This window comes from Erinaceus europaeus, chromosome 7 (genome assembly GCF_950295315.1).
Source record: "Erinaceus europaeus chromosome 7, mEriEur2.1, whole genome shotgun sequence".
Taxonomy (NCBI): Eukaryota; Metazoa; Chordata; class Mammalia; order Eulipotyphla; family Erinaceidae; genus Erinaceus; species Erinaceus europaeus.
In genome coordinates, this window is record NC_080168.1 from 110,846,270 (window position 1) to 110,867,392 (window position 21,123).

General features: G+C 54.7%; 3 protein-coding genes and 1 long non-coding RNA gene across 5 annotated transcripts in view; 1 reads left to right on the forward strand and 3 right to left on the reverse strand.

Moving 5' to 3' along the window:
- Positions 1 to 19,520, reverse strand: part of HOXC4 (homeobox C4) — a 38,810-nt gene extending 19,290 nt beyond the window's left edge. Inside the window, exon 1 of the mRNA XM_060195211.1 lies at positions 19,406 to 19,520. The gene's annotated coding sequence lies outside the window, so the exon portion shown is untranslated. The remainder of the gene's footprint in view (positions 1 to 19,405) is intronic.
- The window catches only part of LOC132539497 (uncharacterized), a 42,189-nt gene that overhangs the window by 525 nt on the left and 20,541 nt on the right, over positions 1 to 21,123 (forward strand). The gene's annotated exons all lie outside the window — the stretch shown is intronic.
- HOXC5 (homeobox C5) lies at positions 132 to 19,509 on the reverse strand. Its single transcript, XM_007518154.3, has 3 exons — positions 19,406 to 19,509; positions 3,222 to 4,276; positions 132 to 2,537 (listed from the first exon to the last, which is right to left on the reverse strand). Exons 2-3 carry the CDS (start codon positions 3,673 to 3,675, stop codon positions 2,323 to 2,325), a joined length of 669 nt encoding a protein of 222 aa, XP_007518216.1. The 5' UTR covers positions 3,676 to 4,276; positions 19,406 to 19,509; the 3' UTR covers positions 132 to 2,322.
- HOXC6 (homeobox C6) lies at positions 5,918 to 19,543 on the reverse strand. Of its 2 annotated transcripts, XM_007518156.3 has the most exons (3): positions 19,406 to 19,543; positions 7,840 to 8,185; positions 5,918 to 7,086 (listed from the first exon to the last, which is right to left on the reverse strand). In XM_007518156.3, the coding sequence occupies exons 2-3, from the start codon at positions 7,991 to 7,993 to the stop codon at positions 6,779 to 6,781; spliced, it is 462 nt and encodes a 153-aa protein (XP_007518218.1). In that variant the 5' UTR covers positions 7,994 to 8,185; positions 19,406 to 19,543; the 3' UTR covers positions 5,918 to 6,778. The 2 variants fall into 2 exon arrangements, with proteins under 2 accessions (XP_007518218.1, XP_007518217.1); XM_007518155.3 differs by lacking the exon at positions 19,406 to 19,543 and having other exon boundaries at positions 7,840 to 9,630.

A 21,123-nucleotide genomic window follows, 5' to 3' on the forward strand; every position in this document is an offset into this window, starting at 1 on the left:
ATCAATCGTGGGCACCACCCCAGCCTCTTTCTTAGTTAACTGTTACCCATCGGAGACGCCGGTGCTTCTCCACGCTTCACCGCGTGCCCAATAGTTTTACTCAGCATGGAGAAAAAATTAAAATAACTCCCTGAAGGAAATTACATGTTTTATTTGAGAGAGGGAGGGCATGAGGGAGAAAGAAGGGGAGAGAGAGAGGGAGAGAGAGCGATCAGCTGGGGTGCGGCTGAGTGTTGTGGGCCAGTCCAGCAGAGATATTCCCATTGTGGGGGTCCCCTCAGCCTGTCACCCTCCATACAGTAAGGAGTGGAGAGCTGTGGTGAGAGGTGCAGCTCTGCCTGCCAGTTTGCGGAGCCCTCCTCTGTGTGGGGCACCGGTCAGGACGGGGAAAGAAGGTTGTGGGTTCTATTGGAAAGTGGCTGACAGGTAGCTTAGGCTGTGGCATGCCGAAAAGTCCTCCCTTCCAATAAATCCAGGGCGCATCAGCATTAATAATCATAAATACCCCTGCCCCTCCCCAGAACTCTACTCCTTCTCCCTCCTGACTGCGGGTGTAATCTTCCAGCCCCACATCTGAACCCTCACCCCAACACACACACACACACACACACACACACACACACACACACACACACACACACACACACACGGTGTGGGGGGCCTAGCCCTGGCTCCAGGGCTATTGTGGGAGGCGAGAGAGGAAATGAAGTAACCTTTTATGGACCCTTCCTACATTTGTTTCTCCTGCAAAGTACTTCCTCCCCCTCTCATCCTAAGAGCCTGGAGGGGGGGGGCATCCCCAGGCCTCACCTGAGTGATCCTCCTCCCCTCACTTCTAGGCCCCCTCCCCCCTACACATTCCCAGAGACTGAGATAAATGAAGGTGGCGGACAGCTTCAGGCACTGGTCTCCACAGCTCCTGCCCCAGCAAATTGCCTTGCGATGCATAGCACTGGGGGGGGAGGTCCCCAGCACTTCCTGCTGGCAAGTAAGTACACACTACAGAGTCCCCCCCCACCCCTCCCAAGCTCAGAAAGTTGAGACACACCCCCAGCTTCCCCCAGCACTTTACCAAGCAGCACCAACTCTGAGGGTCCTTTTTTAAGATCAAAAGGGGCCCCTAGACTGGGGGCTCAGCTCTCCCAGTGTGTCCAGTCCCTGGGGCAGGGAAAACCCCATTCCCCACCATCTCTGGCCCAGCAAGTTAGTTCTGGCATGAAGCGCCCATTCAGCCAAGTTGGAGCCCGGGGAGGGGGCCCTAGCCAAGGATGGTCACAGCTTAAAGAAAATCAGAGGCCATTGCCTTCCCCTGCCCCAGGGACCCTTCCTGGAGACAGAAATCTGGAAAGCAGCTAAGCCTCTCCTGTCTCCTAAAGCACCCACAGTGTTACAAAAGGAGAGACAGCCCCACAGCTCACCTAGAGACCTTTCCCGGGACCTGCCCCAAACAGACTAGCCGTTGTGCCTGGCATCCTGTTCTCTTTGTCTTTATTTGATATGACAAAATATAGTCTCAGGAAAGAGTCAATAAATAGTTGGGCAACAGCAATGGGGCAGGAGGGCACAGAAAGTTGTAACAGAGACAACTAGATAGCCTGGAGCCTCGGGACTCCTTGTTGGGGCCTGATGGCCATGGTAGGGAACCCCAATTGTTGAGCTACTCAGTGTCCTGAAAATGGAGGGACCTGAAAGGGCATGCAGAGAGGATGAGCTAGGTTTGGACCTGGAGGGTTAGGGTGTAGGTTTGGGAAGCCTAGGGCCACCGAGGGAGCCCCTTTCATATGCAGATCACCACACAATGAAGATGCGGTGTAGTCGCCACAAAGAAGCTCCCCAAGTCTGGAGAGTAGCATGGGGACCATGACTCTGCCAGTCCGGCACAAGTACTCTCACCAGCCCGCGGCTGCCACTCAGTCTAGCCAGAAACAAAGAAGGGGGCGATGCCAGAGCGTCGGGTGCAGGGCCTGCAGTGGTCCAAGAGCTCACCTTGGCTCGGTGGGCTGCGATGGGGCTGGGGGCCTGATAGCCTACCTGCCACCACAGCCCTCTCTGGAACCCCTGTGACACCAACCCTAGCACCTTGGTGTTGAGCGGAACTGGGGGGAGTCTGGGCAGGGCAGGTGGCCCCTCTCGGGAAGCTGGGGGGTAGGGATGCAGACGGTGAAGGGAAAGCGCTTTTGTCCGGGAGGCCCGGGCACCCAGGCTTGGCCCGTCCTGCCCTAAAACCTAGAGGGAGGAAAGCGCAGATGGGAAGGCAGGCACGGGGGGCCAAACAGGCTGGGCGGGCCGTGGGGGTCCCTCTGCGGGCCTCCTCCACTGCCTCTAAAGAGCCTCTTTGCTTTTCATTTTGGAATCTTTCTTCCACTTCATCCTGCGGTTCTGGAACCAGATCTTGATCTGTCTCTCGTTGAGACACAAGTTGTTGGCGATCTCGATGCGCCTACGGCGGGTGAGGTAGCGGTTAAAGTGGAATTCTTTCTCCAGTTCCAGAGTCTGGTAGCGTGTGTAACTGGTTCGGGACCGCTTGCCGTCCGTCTCTGGAACATAAACCCCCCCCACACACAAGCCCAGCCTGGGTGAATAATGTGCATAGCCTCCCTCCCCAAGTCACCACCCCAGGCCCAGGCCACCAACCCGAAGCGGGAAAGAGAGCAGGCCAGCGGGGCCAGACAGGCCCGACCCAGGGAGAGGCACCTCCGCCGGGCTGGAAACTTTGAGCCGCTGCTGCCTTCACTGGGCAGCTGGAGGCACTGAGGGGGTGGAGGGAGTGGGAGACCCAGGCTCAAACCGAACAATGAGCACCCTCGAGATCCGTGCACCAGGGAACCCCCTTCCACCCTTCCCGGGCCGCTAAGATCCTCCCGGCGGCCCTGCCCCGTTGAGCGGGCTCCACCCGGGAGGAGGGAGGGAGCCGCGGGGGGGATCCCTGCTCTGGAGCCCCGAGTGCCTCACCCTTCAGGTCCCTCTATTTTTTTAACTCCCTCCCTCTCCCCCCAAAAATTGAATATTGCCTTTTATACACGTTTTGTTCCTATGATCCAATTATGTCGTCGTAAATTTGGGCGCACACAGCCTCTAAGCCTTTTAGTGGACAGTTTTACGAGCCATTGATGCCTGGATCGTAAAATTTATGGCCGCAGGTTTTTTTTTCTTTATTTGCCCCGCATGGCCTATAAAACCCAGGCGGACCCGAGCGCGCAAAATGAAGTCCTAAAGTTTACCGTGGCTCATGTGCAGTTTGGTCATCCACGGGTAAATCTGTGGCGGGGCCGGTGGCTGGCTCCGGGCGGCGGGCTGCCCTGTCTGCGCCTGCTCCTCTTTGATCTCCCCACTGCTCTTAGCTCGCTCCTCCAGCGCCGGGCGAGCCGCCTTCTGACTGTACATCCCGGGGTTCAGAGGAGCCGCTTCGTCTCTGCCCAGAGCGTGTCCCGGAGCGGCTGCAGCGCTGCAGGCGGGGCGGTCGGGGTGAGCCCGGGGGTTGGCAGCCATGTCTACCCCGTGGAGAGAGTTGGAAGGCGCAGGCGGTGGGAAAGTGATGCTTAAGTCCAATCCGCCGTAGCAGTACCTGGATGCCTGCACCTCTGAGGCCGATCCATAGTTCCCACAAGTTTGCATGTTATAGGCAGGGATATTGGGACTCTGCTTATAGAATGAATTGGCTACGTAGGAGCTCATGATGGGGAGGGCCCCAAAATTTTTTTTCTGCACCCTTTTTGATGAAGGGTGATTTGTGACTCTTTGAAGTTGAGGGGGTTTTTTGTTCTCCAAAGTGCACAATTTATAGGTGGAGATATCTCTTTCTTTATCCTATGCGCTCTTCCCAAATAAGGGAGCCTTAAATAGAGTCACGTGACTCCAGCGGCCACTCATAAATTTGGCTTGATGACCTCCGGGAGGTTAGTGATGGAAGCCGGCGAAACGCATCTTGATATGTTGGCAAAGCCCAACCAAGGGGGGGGGAGAGGGAGTGCGAGAGAAAAAAAGAGAGAAGGGGGGGATGGTTCTTGAATTGGGGGGTAGCCGGGACAACGAGTCCACAGCGACACCTGGTGTCTGTTTGGAGGCATTGCATCCTTGCGTTCCAGTTCGCCAGCAGGCAGTTGGATGTGCTCTGCAAAGGAGCTGATTGTTGCTGCCACAAACCTCTGAAGTGGCCTTTTAAATCGTACTTGATTTTAAGATGAAGTGAAGCCTCGCTCAGGAGGCCCAGAGGTGGTTTTGGTAGTGGGTAGCCCTGTCTCCCCTTTCTTCAGTCTCTGTTAATCTTCAAGGGTGGCTGAGGGAAGGGGAGTAAGATAGGGAGAGCTGAGAGAACTTCTCTTGGATTCTCCAAACCAAAGGTCCTGAGCTCCTCAGAGCCCCCTCCCCCAACTTCTACTTCTGTGCCTGTCACCAAGGGAGTGTGACCCTCAGCCTGTGGAGAGGGGCTCAGGATGTTCAGTAGGGGGCCTGGGTGGGTGGAAGGAGGGTTGGTCAGGAGGCTGAGGGTGCTGGGACTCAGGCATGAATATGGAGGGAAAGAGCCATGAGGAGTTGATGAAAGATGAACAGACCTTACCATGCCAGGGTCCCCAGGCTGGCAGCAAGAATTGTGTGATTGTGTGTGTGTGTCCAGACACGATAGACTGGAGGGCTGCCCTGCATCCCTGTGTTGGACCTTCTTGTGGTATCTATGCTGACTATTGTGAAGGGGAACTAGGTGATAATCGAAGGCACAGGGGTGTGTGTATGGGGGGTGGTGGCAAGAGTCCAGCCTCCACAAAAATGCAATGAGAAAGGCAGGGGAAAAGATCTGCTTTGTGCCCTTTGGTGGGAAAAGTCTCTGGGTCAGGCTTCTTGGGGGTCTGGGAGTAGAAAGTGCACAGGAGAGCAATTTCTAGGCCCCTGAAGCCCCTAAAAGAACTTGGCTAAAGGAAGGGGAAGGCAGGGGCCTGGGTAGCCCTCACAGCCTGGGGCTCCTTTTGGCCCTATGGGGTTCCCTTCCTCCAGCTCCAAGTCCTACTCTTTCCTGTCTGCTCCCTCCCAGCCACCCCCAGGAAATATCTGCCCCTGCCTGGAAAAACCTCCTTTTAGTCCCATGCAGGGGGTGATGGCTGGGATCTGAAAGGCCTGGAAAACTCTGGAGCTGGAGCGTTGCCCCCTCTGTGAGCCCCCTCACTCTCTCACTCCTAGGTGGGTTCATAGTTCCCTGCCTTGGCTGAAGGAGAGAAGGCCTGTGCTGGGGTGAGTCAGGGGCTGCTGCGGGGCCTCAGCAATGAGGAGAAAGAGCTGAGCCAGGCCGGGTCTGGGGCGGTAAGGAAGGAGGAGGCCTGGCCAAGCCAGGAGCCCCGCTGCAGCGAGAGCTCCGCTTCCAGCCTTTCTTCAGCCAGACGCCCTTGCAGCCCAGGCCCCGCCACTGGGCCTGGCCCTGGGCTCTCCGCCTCTGCCACGTTTCGCAACAGCCGGCCATGCGCAGGCCGGGTTGGGGGTGGGGGGGGGGCTGCTCGCTCTGCACACCCTCCTCTCTCCAGGGAATGTGTGGCCCAGCTGCCTGGATAATGCTTGTAGCCTGGCCTTTGGGGGTGCTGGGGGTCCAGGTTCAAGAGCTGAGCCCCCCCCCCCCCCCAGACAAGCGGAGGCAGGAAGAAAGGCCTGTCTGGGGCTGGAGGCCAACCCGACCAGCCGGGCTCTCCCCCACCCCCAGCGAGACCCTAGGCGGCCTCTTTTGTGGGGTGACTATTGCTGGGTGTAGCAAACTCAGAGAAGCCCCCCCAGCACCCTCAGCACGTTCTCCAGGAGAAGCGGGAGGCCGCCCCCCATGCCTGGGAAGGCGAGTTCGGGGCTGGGGGGTGGGGGTGGGTACAGACGGCGAAAGCTCTGAGCCTGCCCTCACTCACACCCCAGGCTGGCAGGCGAGCGAATCCACAGAAACCCGGTATAAACTTTTAAAAATAATATCAGTTTTATTAAATATTCGAGAACGGATCCAGAGGTCGAATTTATACAGGAGGGTAACACGAGGGTGGGTTTTTATTATTTTTTTCTCCTACTGGCTAAACAAACGTCATTCACTTTTTTCTCTCTTTTTATGATTTTCCCTCTTTTTTTCTTCCTTTTTTTAAGTGATGGGATTGGAACACGGACGGCGCTAAACATAAATATAAATATACAGAGACCACAAATACAGCTAAAAATATTCACACAGAAACGGTCACAGTTTGTAATATGCCATAATGAACCCCCCATTCTTTAAATACAATTCGCCTGGACTGGACATTTGCTGGGGCAGCGGGCCGGGCAGGGGTTACGGAGAGGCCTGGGGGCTCCTGGGGGGGGCTCCACGGGGCTTCCTGGGCCTCCCACCTTCCCCAGCTGCCAGGCCAGACCCTGAGGCCCCAAAGCGGAGGCCCAGGGTCCCAGAGCAGGCTCTGAGCTCAGGAAAGGGGGTGGGGGGGAGGACTGCCAGGGAGAGGGAGGTCAAGTCCTCACTTGGAGGGAGACCTGGGGGTCCACAGCAAGGTTCAGGAGCTGTGCCCCAGGCCTGGGCGGGGGAAGGGTCCTGCGGGCGAGCGGAAAGCAAGCTAGAGAGGGAGCGAGGAGAAGGAGGCGCGTGGAGAGAAGAGTTTGTGCGGAGGGAGAGGGGCCAGAGCGGACTTTTCAGGTCCATTTTTGCCTCCCTACTTTGCCCATAGGGAGTCAAAACACACCAGTTGTGCCAGTGATAAATACAGAGTGTGATGCCCAGGGAGTTGGGAGGAGCGAGAGGGGAAGAGGAGAGGGGTGACGGGGACAGTCCTGGTCACTCTTTCTGCTTCTCCTCTTCAGTCTCTTCCCGCTTCTCCTCTTTTCCGCCCAGGCTGTCGGCCGCAGCCCCTCCGCCACCCCCCGAGAGCGTGGATGTGAGGTTTGATTCTTTTTTCCACTTCATCCGGCGGTTCTGGAACCAGATCTTGATCTGGCGCTCGGTCAGGCAGAGCGCGTTGGCGATCTCGATACGCCGGCGCCGAGTCAGGTAGCGGTTGAAGTGAAATTCTTTCTCCAGCTCCAGCGTCTGGTACCGGGAGTAGATCTGGCGGCCGCGCCTTCGGTCCGCTCCGTAGCCGACCCCTGGAGACCCGGGCACAAAACACACTAAAAACCATCAGCCAGGCACCCGCTCCCAGCCCAGCCTTCACCCTCCCCACCTTGCCGCAGCCCTGGGGCCCTTAGGAGGGGGGTGGATGGCTGGGTGGATTCAACTTCTACCTCCTGCTCTGTCCCACTCCCACTGGGGGGTCCAGCCAAGGACCCCAATTTCATCCAGTCCCAAGTAGGTGGGAAGGTGTGTGCCACCCCCCTTAAAAAAGGTGGGGGGGCAGAAACAGGCAGAAGCTGTAAGTCTAAAAGCTAATTTTTGGAAGAAGGAAAAAAAAAGAAGAAAAAAACAAACACTGGGAATGAGGAGGGTTCCATTTCTCTAAACTGGGCTCCCTCATCCCCCAAGCACCCTACTTCCTGGGGAAACTTCTCCCCACTTCTCTGTCCTCCTTCTCTCCCCCCCCTTCCTTCTCCTCAGCCTGACTTGACTTTGGGGGGCGCCTCACCCCCTTTCCTTTCCCTTCACTCCCTGCCTTGTTCCTGCCCTAGCAGCTTGACCTGGAGCCCCCCGATCTGCCAGGGGCAGAGGGGGCCAGGCCCCTGTGAGCTAGCGGATGGGGAGGTGAGCAGAGGGGGCAGGAGAGGGCCCTGTCTCGGAGTCGGCGACGAGCGTGATTGTTTTTATGGGGCCATAAAAAACTCTCTCCGCCCGCTCTTCTAGGGAAGCCGGTCATAAAGCCAGTTCAGTTTATTTAATTTATATCTCGGAGCTGTAAAACTCACCACTGTGCGAATTCATTCGCTGCATCCAGGGGTAAATCTGGATACTGGCTTTCTGGTCCTGGGGCGCAGTCCTGCCCTGCTCAGAACTAAAATCCTGAGCGATTGAGGTCTGTGTGTTATGTCCTAAGGTGTTTTGTCTGCAGTTTGAGAGCATGTCTTTCTCCTGGTAAAAGGAATTAGATCCATAGTCATACGGCCCCCGGCTGGAACTGAACACGACATTCTCCTGTGGCGAATAAAAGGGAGTCGAGTAGATCCGGTTCTGGGCAACGGCCGCTCCATAGGTCGAGAAATGCCTCACTGGATCATAGGCGGTGGAATTGAGGGCGACGTTGGGGAGGACGTCCTGGCCCCCGGCGAGGTGGCAGGATAAGGAAGGGTTAGTGAAGTAGGAATTCATCCCTGTGCCTTTACCTGGTCGGGCTATGATTTCTTTAATATTTATTTCTGTCTCCAGTTTGTACTCGGAACTAGATGGTTATAGGGACGGCTCCAATCCAGGACAGACAAAATGACAAAGTCAGCTGACCCCCTTCCAGCCAATCGCAAGCCAGATGTCAAGAAGGGGGAAAAAAATCGCTTTTGCTTCTGTTGATTCCCTAGTTGAGACTAAGTGTGGGCTTTGGAAGTGAGACTTGGATTTCTTTTTGAAACATATATGGGGGGGCATGATGTGGAGGTGCAAGGAGGGTGGGGTGCCCACCAGCAGGACCTAGGGGGAGGGCAGGGAAGGACAGCTGCCTCTGTAGGACGGTCTGGTCTCTCAGCACCAGCTAACTTAGCTGTGCTTTGGCCAGAACTAGGGCTGGACAGACTCCTGTGTGTTTCCAGTCTGATTTCATCTGTACAGTTCTGTTCCCTTTGAAAATCACATCCTGATTCCTCCATGGGAGGAGCTCCCTCCCAGCTCAGGGAATTCCCAGAAATCCTGTAGGAAATCCTGGTCTGGCACTTCATGGAGAGTCCCCCATCCCCACAGTAGTACATGCATATATTTCCCAATAACCAGACAAGCAGAAATAGGAAGGCATTGCAGATGGTGTTCAGAGCAGGGAGAGTGGGATTGAGAGTCTTGGGTTGGGGGAGCTGGGGTATGGGAGCAACAAGGTATAATGGGGGAAGGGGTGGGGCATTGGGGTGCAGTGGTAAAAGTTCAAGTGGGCACAAGGGCCATGCATCTGCCATCCTCCTCCTCCTCCTCTTCCTCCTCCTCCTCCCCCTCCCCTTAGGAGCTCCCTTTTGGGAGAACTTTTTTGCAGCATTTTTGCCTGAAAGGGAAAATACATATACAACTGCACTAGAAAAAAGGAGATCAAAGCTGAGAGTGAGAGCAAGGAGGGAAGAACTGGGAAAGTCTTTCCTGGACACATCGACTCCTGTTTATGTTGGTGAGAATTTATGATTTCGAGGCAGCGAGGGATGGTGGGGCAATTTACACAGGATCCAGCCTGTGGAAGAGAAGGCTGCAAGGGTTGCAGGGGCTCTGATGGACAGTTGGCATCTTGTAGGTTTCAGCCTCCTGCTCAAGTCAGAAGCCCCCTGCCTCCTCTGGACCCTGGCCTGCCAAGGGAGGAGCCCTCTGGATCTGAACTCTGGGGCATGGAGATTCCAGCAAAGGACTCTGGCCCAAGGACTCAAACACCTGGTGAGGCCCGGGCCTCTTAGCAGCACCCCCCCTTTCTACCTTGGGGTTGAGAGGGTGGGAGAAAAGATTGGGGACAGGCAGCTAAGTCTGAGGAGCTGAACCAGGACAGGAAGGAGGGAAGGAGGGGAGGGAGGAAAAAAGGAAGGAAGGAAGGAAAGAAGGAAGGAAGGAAGGAAGGAAGGAAGGAAGGAACTGAAGCAGGCATCTAGGGGTTTTCTTCTGATGAACCCAAACTTCATTTGCTATTGAGACATAGACTGAAATCTCTGTGAGTTGACAAAGAGGGAATGGTGGGGGGGGGCAAAGGAAGCCCCACAAAAGCTCATATTTTCCCCCTCACCATTTTGGGGTGGAGGGAGACTGGCTATAACAAGAACCCGGATGTCTCGGGATTTTATGATCTTTTCCTTCTGTGTAACAAAGCGGAGTAATCAATGGGTAGCAATAAAGCCATAAACGGGACTACTCTGGGAAAAAAAAAACTCGTTTATTCATCTTCTGTAACGTTAAGGTTTCCCTGGAGTGTCACTAGGAGGGGAAAAATAAAGTTTCGAACCCAAAAGCAGACTGTGCAGAAGCCGGTGGAGACAACACGTTAGTTAATGCATGAAGCTCGTGGCGGGCATGAAGTGTCTCTTTGCCAGGCAATTTGTGGTGGCTTAAAAAACAAAACAAAACAAAAAACACAGCTCTGAGGGATCTGCTTCAGAAAGAAGGTAAATGCTCTGGTCTTTAAACAGCAGAGGAGAAAATACCATTTTAATGATACCCCGCCCCCCCACCTTGCGGATCATACTTTCTTCTCCCCAAGGAGAGGAAGGTGAAAGGGTTATGAAGAGGACTACAAAATTGAAAAAGGGTTGTGGAGCTGTTGGGGGGAGCACTCATCCAGGGCAGGTACACTAGCACCCCAAGGTGCCCTGTTGTTTTCTTTTCTTTTCTTTTCTTTTTTCTTTCTTTTCTTTTCTACTCTAGAGTCCAGCAGTCCTTGAATTTAGGGCAAGCCTGGGTTCCCAACAGCTGGCTGGGACTCCAAGCCCCCTGGAGGGCAGGAGGATGAGGGAGAGAGACTAGGTGAGAAGACCCAGGGGAGGGTGTGCTAAGGAACAAGTCAGTGTACCCCTGGACACAAACAGTCACTCTCATAGTTCCCAGCCTCATCTGTGCCCCCAGGCATAGAGGTGTAACATGTAGAACAGGCCGGAAGAGAGAATAAATTCCACACACACACACACACACACACACACACACACACACACACACACACACTGCAGAGAGAGATTGCTAGAGAGATAAATCATGTCAGTGATATTTCCTTCAAGATATTAAATTGTTACAACGTACAACAAATTGAATGATGGAAGATAGGATGTCTTAATGAGGTTTCACTTTCAATGAGTGTTGATTTTCTATGATTTCTTTCCCCCCCAAAATCTCTTTTTCTGGATTGGATGAAGGAGGAACTTGGGGTGAAAAGGGGCTTCGGGTCAAGCATGTACTGCAGCTCTCCCAATGAGGGCTCTGCGTCCCCTCTTAAACCGCGTCTGGAGGGGAGGGGGTCCCAAAGTTAGAGTCTCTTTGGGGGCCTTTGGGGGGGGGACGACCTAAGGAGCAGATGTAAGCCCCAACCCCGGAAAGTTAAGTGTTTTATTATGCCCCCTAAACAGAGGGCAAAGACTGAAAGGTCTCAGTTTATAATGAACAGAAACCAGCTGCTGGGGGGGAAAGGCAGAAATACTCCAAGGGGGGAGAGACAGGGAAGCAGAACTACAAATAACCCCCCCATACTTAAAGACCTCTGGCAGAATTAATTTTCAACACCACCCAACACCTTCCTGAGACTCCCCTGGAAAGAAGTCTCCCTGTTTGAGCCAGGTCTTTAATTATGCAGCTGAAATGTATTGGCAGCATTCGTTCCAAGGGGGAGAGCAGAGCACATGAGCCTGGACTTTCCTCCACTGGACCCTATTTTCCTTTTGCTCAGTTCACATTAATTTCATACTATTTGGGGTGGAAGAATGACTTCTGTCAGGGGGAAGAATTGGGACTTGGGCTTTTTAAAAATATATTTCTATTTTCCTGTTAAATTTGTCTGAAAACAATTATGGAGACTCATCAGCAGAAGCAAGAACAGATGTTTTATTAAAACTGCAGTTGAGCTCTGTAAATATGCACAAGTGTGTATGTGGGGGGGGGGAAGACTTGGTCTTTGTTTCTATAAACCGAGCCTGGAGAACACTGCCCACCACAGTCACTACCTTCAGGCCCTCAGGTCTCCGAGCTGCTCTGCCTGCTTCCGCCCCTGGAAGTTCTGAGGGGTTTGACTGAGAGAGGGGATATTTTCTTTCCTGCTTTCGGGGAGCTGTAGTTAGTGGATTCAAAAGCAGAGTCCTGAAAACACTGAAAAGGCATAAAGGGGGAAAGTTTCCCTTGCTGCTTCAGCTGCCCCCTTGCAACCCCAAACACATGCTTCTCATGAGCGTTAATTATAGGAAAGGAACTAACTACAGGCGGCCGTGGGCCTCAGTAAGGGGCAGTCACTGGCCTGAAGTCCCCAAGGTTGACTGTTGTAGTGTAGGCTGGGGACTGGAGGGGGGGGTTCCCAGGGTAATCAGGGGCTCCTGCTCCAGCTATGCCCTACTCCAGGCCAGGGGACAGAGCCTGTGTAGCTCTGCAGTGGGCAGAGGGTGGGACTGGGCTCTGGCCCTGAAAGGGGTTTGTGGGCAGGCCTCACCTTGCCTGCTTTAGCGCTGGGGAATTCCCCAAACATACTGGGACCAAGTGTCTGCCTGGTGCTAAATGGCAGAGGGAGAGCTAGAGTCTGGATCTGGGGGCCAGCTTCTCCAGCAGCCCCCTTTAATTTGCATCCTTCCAGTCTCCCCTTCCCTAACCGCTCCCCCCTCCCCCCAATCTCCCAGCTTCCAGCAGAGGTGACTTCTAAGCCCCGCAGGCAGACACCATCCCTGCCTGGTGGCGCCTCCGGAGGCTGCTCAGACCCAGACCTTGGAGCAGCAGGACCGGACACACTGCCTGGCACTTGGCTGCCTGGAAGCCTCTGCAGCTGCTGACACCCCCTTCCCAAGTCCCAATTTCTCAGGGGAGAGAGAGAGGTGGCTGGCCCACCAACCAGTCCCCTTTGTGCCATTCGGTAAGGGCTGGAATCCCTTTTGCAAAGAAAGCTGAGTTGCAATAATGGTTTAGCTCACCTCCCAATCACACTGTTTGGTTAAGGCTTTGCTGTTCTATGGTGGCTGTTTGGCTGGCCAGACTAGGTTAATACTTAGGTTTTTTTTTTAATTATGTTAAAAAAAAAAGCCGACTTCAAATGTTTTGTGTACATGCTTATTTGATCTCTGGAGGCCAGAGTGGTAGGGCTACAGAGAGTGTTCCAGCCAGAGGACCTGACTGTGGGGGGACCAGGGCAGCCCCGGAAAACCAAAGCAGAGCTTGCTCCAAGAGCCCAGGTCCTCAAATACAACGGGGAAGCCGGCAGAGCACATACCTCCCCATGTGCACACCACCTTCCGAAAAGGGAAAGAAAAGAAAAAAGAAAAAGAAAGAAAGCTCCTTCTTTCAGACTTCAAGCAGAGAGACACTTGGGGGAGGGGAGTAAGATTCCACACATCCAACCTGTAGTAAGATTCCACACATCCAACCTGTAGTAAGATTCCACACATCCAACCTGTAGTAAGGTTCCACACATCCAACCTGTAGTAAGATTCCACACATCCAACCTGTAGTAAGGTTCCATACATCCAATCTGGATATGCACCCCACTTGGAGGTACTGTATTCTGGAGACAGAGCCCAAGCTGGCTGGCTGGACAGAGTTGGGGGTGAATGGGGAGAGAGAAGAGGAAAAGATCAGATGGAGTGTGTCAAGTTGCCTGAGAGTTCCCCCAAACAACTCAGACAGAAACCCCAGGCTGGGACTGGGCTTTTCAGCTAAGACACTGATCACAGCCCAACCGCCCAAGCTGCTTTTGCTTTCTTTGCAATTAAACCAAGAAGAAAGGTAGCTGAAAGGACTCTGTTAATTCATGTAATATTTTCCCTTCCCTTCCCTTCCCTTCCCTTCCCTTCCCTTCCCTTCTCTTCTCTCTTCCCCCCTCTCTTTTCCCCAACCTTTCCTTCCTACCACTCCACTTAATGATGCCACCACCAGCAGGCAGACTCCCACCTCTGAGCTGGCTTCCCCATTCACTGAAGGTTAGAAAACAAAATAGCTCCCAAGTCCCCCAACCACTTCCATTCAGTCGTCTCCTGCTCTCTCTGGAAGCACCCCTTTTTGGCCCTGGGGCCTGTTCTGTAAGACTCTAGTCTAAGGGGCTGATGCTCACCTAGGAAGGGGCAAGCAGAGAGCCTTGGCACACTTTGCACCACCCATCAGGAACAGGGAAGGGACTCGGGCACTGTAGTGCCATCCAAGTCTCACTTATAGAGCAAGTGAGACTGCTTGGCCCAGGAGGAAAAACTAAATTCCAGAATATCTCTGGCACCACCCCCCCCACCACCACCCCCCAAAAAAAAGAAAGAAGAAAAAAACATGATCTCTAGATACAGATGAGCAAGGAGTGGAAAGCAAGGTGTGCCTCCCAAAGGATCCTCAACTCCCCAGCTCCCTCGTATCCATCCACACCCAGCACTGTTTGACCTGTTTGGAGGCTTACACAAACTGTAAAATTCAAGAACACAGCATTTCTGACATCACAGTAAGTTGTCAAAAGGAAATCGTAAATGTCATAAAAGTTATATATAGTGGGGATTTTTATGTTGGGGGGCTTCTGCCTCCCCCTTACTCCCCCACTCCCTCTCCTCCTCTCCCTGGTTTAAGTTCTTCCACTTGAAAATAAAACGTTATTATGTTCTGGAACAATAAACCAACAATGAAACATCGTCCTCATTTCCCTATAAATAATTTTATCATTTTTTGTTTGCAGATCTGAAAGAACCATTTAATCTGTACTGGTGAAAAGAGAGAGAAAGGGAGAGAGAGAGAGACAGAGAGATGAGGAGGGGATTAATTTTCGAAAGGAGAATATTACTTCAGTGATACTCTTTTGGATTTGATAGCTAGGAGCAAAATCAGAGGCATGCGAAGGCCTAGCTGACTACACCTGTGCTGTGGTTGATTTATAGCATCTTTAGTGTAGGGGCAATTTAATTTTGTAGGATTTACTTAAATTCACAGCTGTTTTGGGGGGCTGAGGAGGAGGGAGGGCAAGGGGAGAAGGACATGCTTTATCTAGCTTTATGAATTCCCACTACACTACTCTGATTTAAAACCCAACAACCTGTGACTCAGAGTAAATACCTACAAGAAAGGAGTGGGGGGACCCAGCAAGAGGGGGGCTCAATTTCCACTGAGCCTGCACCCCTTAAACTAAGCCATTGCCAGGGGAGGAGGGAGAGAAGCTGAGGCCAAAAGGAGGGCTACTGGAAGCCTCTCCACCCCTAAGACACCCCCTCCCCAGATTTAGATTTATGGTATCCCCACAATTCCCTGGCCCCATAAACAGCCGCCCTGCCTAGGGACAGCTTCCTCCCCCAGGAAGGGAGCCCTGGAGAGGTGGTAATGGCGGGAGCTAGGTGTCCAAGGGGAGGGAGTTGAGGCTTGCGCCCACACTTTGTTCTCCAGGGTTAGTTTTCTGGTTTGGCGGGTTTCCGACGCAGGGTGGCAGCAGACAAAACAAGTAAACAACTCACAGACACAATAAACAGGGCCGGCTGTGGCGCCCAGGCCCGGGCCACAACCCAGAAGGGACAGAATTTGAGGAGACAGACCATTGCCCCAGCACCCAGGGTAACCTAGCCACCTCCCCTCCCCAGTCCCAGGTAGAGCAGGGAACCCACACTGTGGGGACCCTCCGGAGGACAGGCCTCAGGGCCTCAGCGTGTCTGGGCAGGAGCACCTCAGGAGGATCAGGAAACACCACCAGCCCCTCTCCTGCAGGCCTGCATTTTTTTTCATGTTGGTGTTTGTCTGTTCATGGACAATTGCATCTCCCCAGCTGCTCCCTGGTGCCTTTTCCTGGCCACAGTGGGGAGAAAGGCCAGGAGAGAGAGTCAGGCTATTTCTCAGCCCTGAGCTGCAGGCCCACGGGAGGCCAGGCCAATTCCCCTCAGCCTTCTCTCCCACTGCTTGGAGAAGCCAGGAGGACTATGATGCAGCCTTCCCTCATCCCTCAGCTCTTTTAGGGAACTTAAACTGCTCTTAATCTGCCCCCACAGATGCAAACAAATCTGGGGTGCAGTGGCCTGGGGTAGGGAGCTGGTTTCACCACACCCCTCCGCATTTGGGCTGCAGCACCCAGGCCAGCAGTCTCCCCAGAGGAAGGTCCAGAGGCCTCCTTATGTCCCCTCCAGCACCCCAGCCAGGCCACTGGCAGGCCCACTGCAGCCAGGAGAGAACCTCCACTGAGCTGGTTTCCCACCACTGTGTGGGTGCCCCTGGTCTGAGTTGAGGGGGCTTGGGGGAGGTGTGGAGAGAAAGCAGACGGGATCAGACATTTCCTCAGCTCAGCTGCAGCAGCAGCGGAGGCAATAAGATCTTAAGAAGTCTTTGTGACATCTGCCGGCCACTGCACCCACTTACTCCGGCACAAGCCCAAACCCGCTTCCTGCAGAACACTCAGTGAGGACCTCCAGGGAGCACACAGTGACTCTTTGAGCTTCACTCCTATCCCAGAAGGGCTCACAAAATTTCGAACGCACATAAAGCGGGGGTTTTAAGCGAACATGGGCACGACAGTATACAATAACCACCAAGGAAACCCGAGTCTGCCTAAATGCACTCCGAAACCTAGGCCTGCACATTGGAGGCGGCACGTTGCACATGCAGAAAGCAGCGACTAAGCCTGGTTTGGGGCTCTTACCAACCGCCAACATAACACAACACAACAAGGCCCGCCTGCCTTCGTCAAACAAGGTCACATTCTTTGTGGGGATCACAACGGTCAAACCAGAGAGAGAAAGGGTTTGCTCTGCCCAGTTCTCCTTAGCGAGGGGCTGGCCATGAAAGAAATACTGCCTGTGGCAGGGCTGACAAAGCCAGCAAGGGGCAGGTCCGAAGGTCCCCAAAGAGTAGATTTGGAGAGGGGTCCTGGGGGGGCCTGGGGTCCAGAAACTGTTGGCAGAGCCTGACTCAGAGAATGAATATCTCTGCCCTGGCTAAGCCATGGGTGTGCAGGCCCTGAGCTAGATTCTATTCTCAGCAGCCCTGGCTATTATTAGATCACCCAAGAAGGTCCTGTACACCAAAGAGGCTTCTTCGAGGAGGCCAGGAGTGCCTACTGCTGGGTCCTCCTGCGATTCTGTTTGAGCACCAGAAAATAAAGACCAGAAAGAAAAATCGAAAGTGCGGAGGGAAAGATAGTAAGAGGGCTGGCTTTGGCTTTTGAGTTATCCTGGCTAGACTAGAAAAAAAACAGGAACACCAGAGCCAAATGTTCTGTTTTCTTTTTCTCATTTTATGTAAAGGAGTCTAAGGGTGAAGGCCATGGGGACCTTTAGGGGTCCTGGTCAGGGGCGCACAAGCAACGGATAAACATATCCTAGAAGGCTACCTCAGGAGGGGGCTATAAGCCCATCAACCATGGACATCATCAACACCCAGGATTTCCACAAGAGCACATTCGGAGAGGTTGCTGGAGGCCCAGAGCAATAGCCCGGCCTGGTCTGGGTCCACCCCTTGGAAGGGAGGAGCCCCCCCCCCCCATATCCCAGGTGAATCCCCACTGGCCAAAAGACCTCCTCCGGAAGCTGTCTGGGGGGGGGCGGACAAAGGAGTCTTGCGCCCCTCTTGGAGTAAGAGACCCCCCTCTGCAGGAGCAGAGGGCACACAAAATGCAGGAGAAAGAAATAGAGGCCTCACCGGTCGCTGGTTCCCACATTACGCCAGGATAAAAGCTCCCATGTTCAGGCCTCCGGGGGGGGGGGGAGGCCCTCCACGGACCCACTGTACTCCCTGGCCCTTTGCAGGTCCCACATTCTCGGGCATGGGCGGCTGCGGCCTGGCTCCCCCGGCTCCCCTGGGCGTCAGCCTTCAGGCCGGGAGAGCGCGGAGCAGCCGGAGCAGACGGCGGGCTGGGCCCATTTGGGGAGAGCAGAGCGTTTTTCTCGATCGTAAACAAGAACGCGAAATTAGCCCCTCGGCAGATGCCTCTGCCTACACACCAGTCCTTGGGAGTGGTGGTGGCGGGGGAGGGGAGAGAAAATGCTATTTCTTCCCCCCGGAGAATACCTCCCGGGCCTTTATGTCGACTGCGAAAGGGGAATTTGGGGGGGGGGTACAAGAGAAGGGAAAGGGGTTGTGGGGGAGGGGAGGACAGCTTCGCCTTCAACTCAGGCCCAAGGGGTTTGCTTTGAATACAATCCAACTCGATTTAAAAAAAAAATTTTTTTAATAAAAACAGCTCCCCACCACCACCACCCACACACCCTAGGCAACGTGTCGGGGGTTTAAACAGGAAATCCAGGAACAATCCCCTCCCCCACTGGTGTGCAGCCGGGAAGCCCGGTCCACCTTTGCGGGGAGGGCGGGGGTCTTGGTTCACATTAAAGGTGAGTCTGGCCCTCAGAGCCCCCTTGCCCAGCCCTTGGGTGTGTCTGCCTGGGCCGGCAGGCGTGTAAGTGCGCCTTGCCCTTCGCCCACCCCACAGAGCAGCTCACACATAGAGGTGCTGGCTGCTGGCCAGCCAGGCCGGGGAGCAGGGTGGGGTCATACATCAAACAGCAACACATTCAGGGCCACGTACATTTGGAAGAAATTAAGCCACTGTGTTATGAAACCAGATGTGTCAGGTTAAGACTACAACACACCATTAGCACCAATTATTAGGACGCTCCCCAGCGCCCAGGATGCTCCCAGTCGCCCAGTTCTGGTGTCTCCACCCTGGGAGCCAGCCGCCCTGGGCCTGGAGTCCTCCCTCCCAGACTCCTCTCACCAGGAGGCCTGGACCTCCTGGCTTGGGGCCCCAGTGACCTCAATAACCACCTCCACCTTCTGTTGGGCAGTTCCCAGCCCAGAAGGGCGAAGGAATGCTGGGGGAGCAGCCCAGTGGGTGTCCTGCGAGGGGGTGGCCTCTGCTGGGCGCTGGGGGACACCAGCCCTGGGCAGGGAAGGCACATTGGGTGCTTTTCTCCAAGCGCAAGATGGCTTTGAGTCCCGCGTCCCCCATCCCTACCCATTCACCCGCAGCGCCGGGCACCTCCCATCTTCCCCTCCGCGCGAGTGGGGGCGGGCACAGGGGGTGGGCAGAGGCTCCGCTTGGGGCTGACGCGCACCAGCCACCAGCCTCCCCCCTAATTGCCAATTAACAGGCCGCGCCGCCCGCCTCCCCGCGCCCTCTTCCTGCTCTGCTGCCGGCCGGGCTGCACTGCGCATGTGTGAGCTCCCGCCGCCGCGCTCCCCGGGAGGGAGGGGGCGAGGGGGCTGCGGAGCAGCGAGTGGGAGCCAGAAAGTTTGTTGGCAGAATCGGGGGCTGACTGCTCAGGGTGGGGGCAATGGTTACAGCCTCCGGGGTTCGTGCGCTTCAGACCCCCTTACTACCCCCCTACCAGACCCATCAGCCTAGAGGCCTGAGCAGGTAAAGACGCGGCGGGATTCGAACGCGGGTCAACGCGGGAGACCGCGGCCTGCAACCACCCGCATCCCAGCGCATCCCTGCCACCCCTCACTCCACCCACTGTTTCGGCGCACAGTGACATCCAGAAAACATGCCCCCCCACTCCCACTCTGCAGTGAGCCCCATTTCTCCCCACCCCCACCCCACTCTTCCTCCCAATCATGGCACCCGGGGCTCCCAGCCCTTTCTCCAGCCCCCTTCTCTAACCGCGACAAGCCGCTGCTGTCCTTATCTTGAAACCGCCACCCAGCTACGGACCATTAGTTACATATTTGAACCAATAAGGAAACACTTACCGGGCGCTGCTGTCACTCTCCCTCTCCCTCTCCCTCTCTCTCTCTCTCCCACTCTTTCTCGTCTTCCCTTATTCTGTGCCGTTGCAGAGCCTGTCTCAGCTCCATCACACACACATGCTTTCTATATATTTAAACAATAAAAAAGAAGAGTCTCAGTAATCAAAAATCTAAATAAAATGAAGGGGGAGCTGCGAGAAGGGGGCAGGAGGAGAGCCTGGTGGAGGGGAGGGGCGAGGCATCTGCGGCTCCGTACCTCAGCCCGCTGCACCCCTACAGCCCCTTGGGGGACTAGAGGATCTGGCGGGGAGAGAAAGGGGCGTCCTCTACTGCTGCCTCTCCTCCCCCAGCCCCGGCTGCCCCCAGCTTCAGGCAACTCCACCTGAAGGGGGGGAAATTGGACGAGAAAATAATTATTAATCAGATTAATAAAAAATATATGTTTTGAATGAAGGGAGCTCCAGCACAGGTTTCCCTGGCAATGGTTAGGCTCTTACAGGGAGGACTGTTCTGCGGAGCGCTCCGAACGGACAAACCACAATAAAAAGTTCACGTTCATGGATGGAATCCACATGACTTCTTGTGGCCAATCCAACTTGTGAGTCGATCGTAAACTTTTATTACTCAGCTGTAAATTTTCTGCAAACAACCGGGAATGCGATGCATTTGTGTAGCGTGTGCAAATGGGCGCCGCGGTCGCCATGTTTACCCATTTCTCCCAGAGAGGGAGCATCCCCCCCACCCCCACCCCACCCACCCCACTCCCCACGGGCCGGCTGCTCAGACCTTGGGAAGGGCAGAGGGGAGCCTCCGAGAACGAGAGGGAGTGCTCTGGGGAACAGTCACCTTTTTCCCTCCGCCAGGCCGAATTTCAACACGTCCTTTAGGAGAGGGGGTATTCGGGCTGGATCTGGGGGGGCCCGTGGCAGCTTAGTACAGCTTTTTGGAGCGCTAGGGTGGAGAAAGCCGACACGGTAAATGAAGGGGACCGAGAAGGGGTGCTCCATCCACCAAACTATTTTTTTTCTAGGAAGATAGTAACGTCCTTCCTAGTGGGGTGCCCTGGGAGCCCCACTGCAACACCCCCACCCCCTACCCCAGACTGGAGCAGCAGAGGCAGGCCCAGGCAAGCCTGACCCGGTGAGGGCTGAGGGTGGGAGGGAGCTCAGGCAGCCTAGGGCAGTGTTTCTGATGCAGCAAGATGGGGAGGTAGGAATTGGGGGGATAGCCTCTAGAACCCCCAAAGCATCCCTTGCCCCTAGATTTTTTCTCATAGGGAAATAATAATAATAAACAAAATACTTTCTTCCAAGCCCAGCCCTAGGGTAAGTTCATCTGGTTCCTTCCTACCTTTAGATGGCAGCTGAGTACTAATAGGTCTAGAATTAAAAATAAAGCCAAGGCCCAAAATCTTGGTCCCGTGCTTCTTTTTTCCTGGGGGGGGGGGAGGGTAGGCATTTTGCTAGCTCTCCCTACTACATCCAACCAGCCTTTTGCAGAAGGGCCCCAGTGGGTGATGGTGAGGTCCACCTTGGAGGCCATGGAAGAGAACTCCAATCCTCTTCCAATGCCACCTTTGCCTATATTCTGAGCACCTGAGCCACCCCCACTTTCTCCAAGTCCCTGATTTTAGTGCATGTGGGGGGGGGACTCAAAGTCAATTATCATACACCAAAGCTACTCTGTCAGTAGAAGCCCCCCACTCTCCACTCTCACCACCC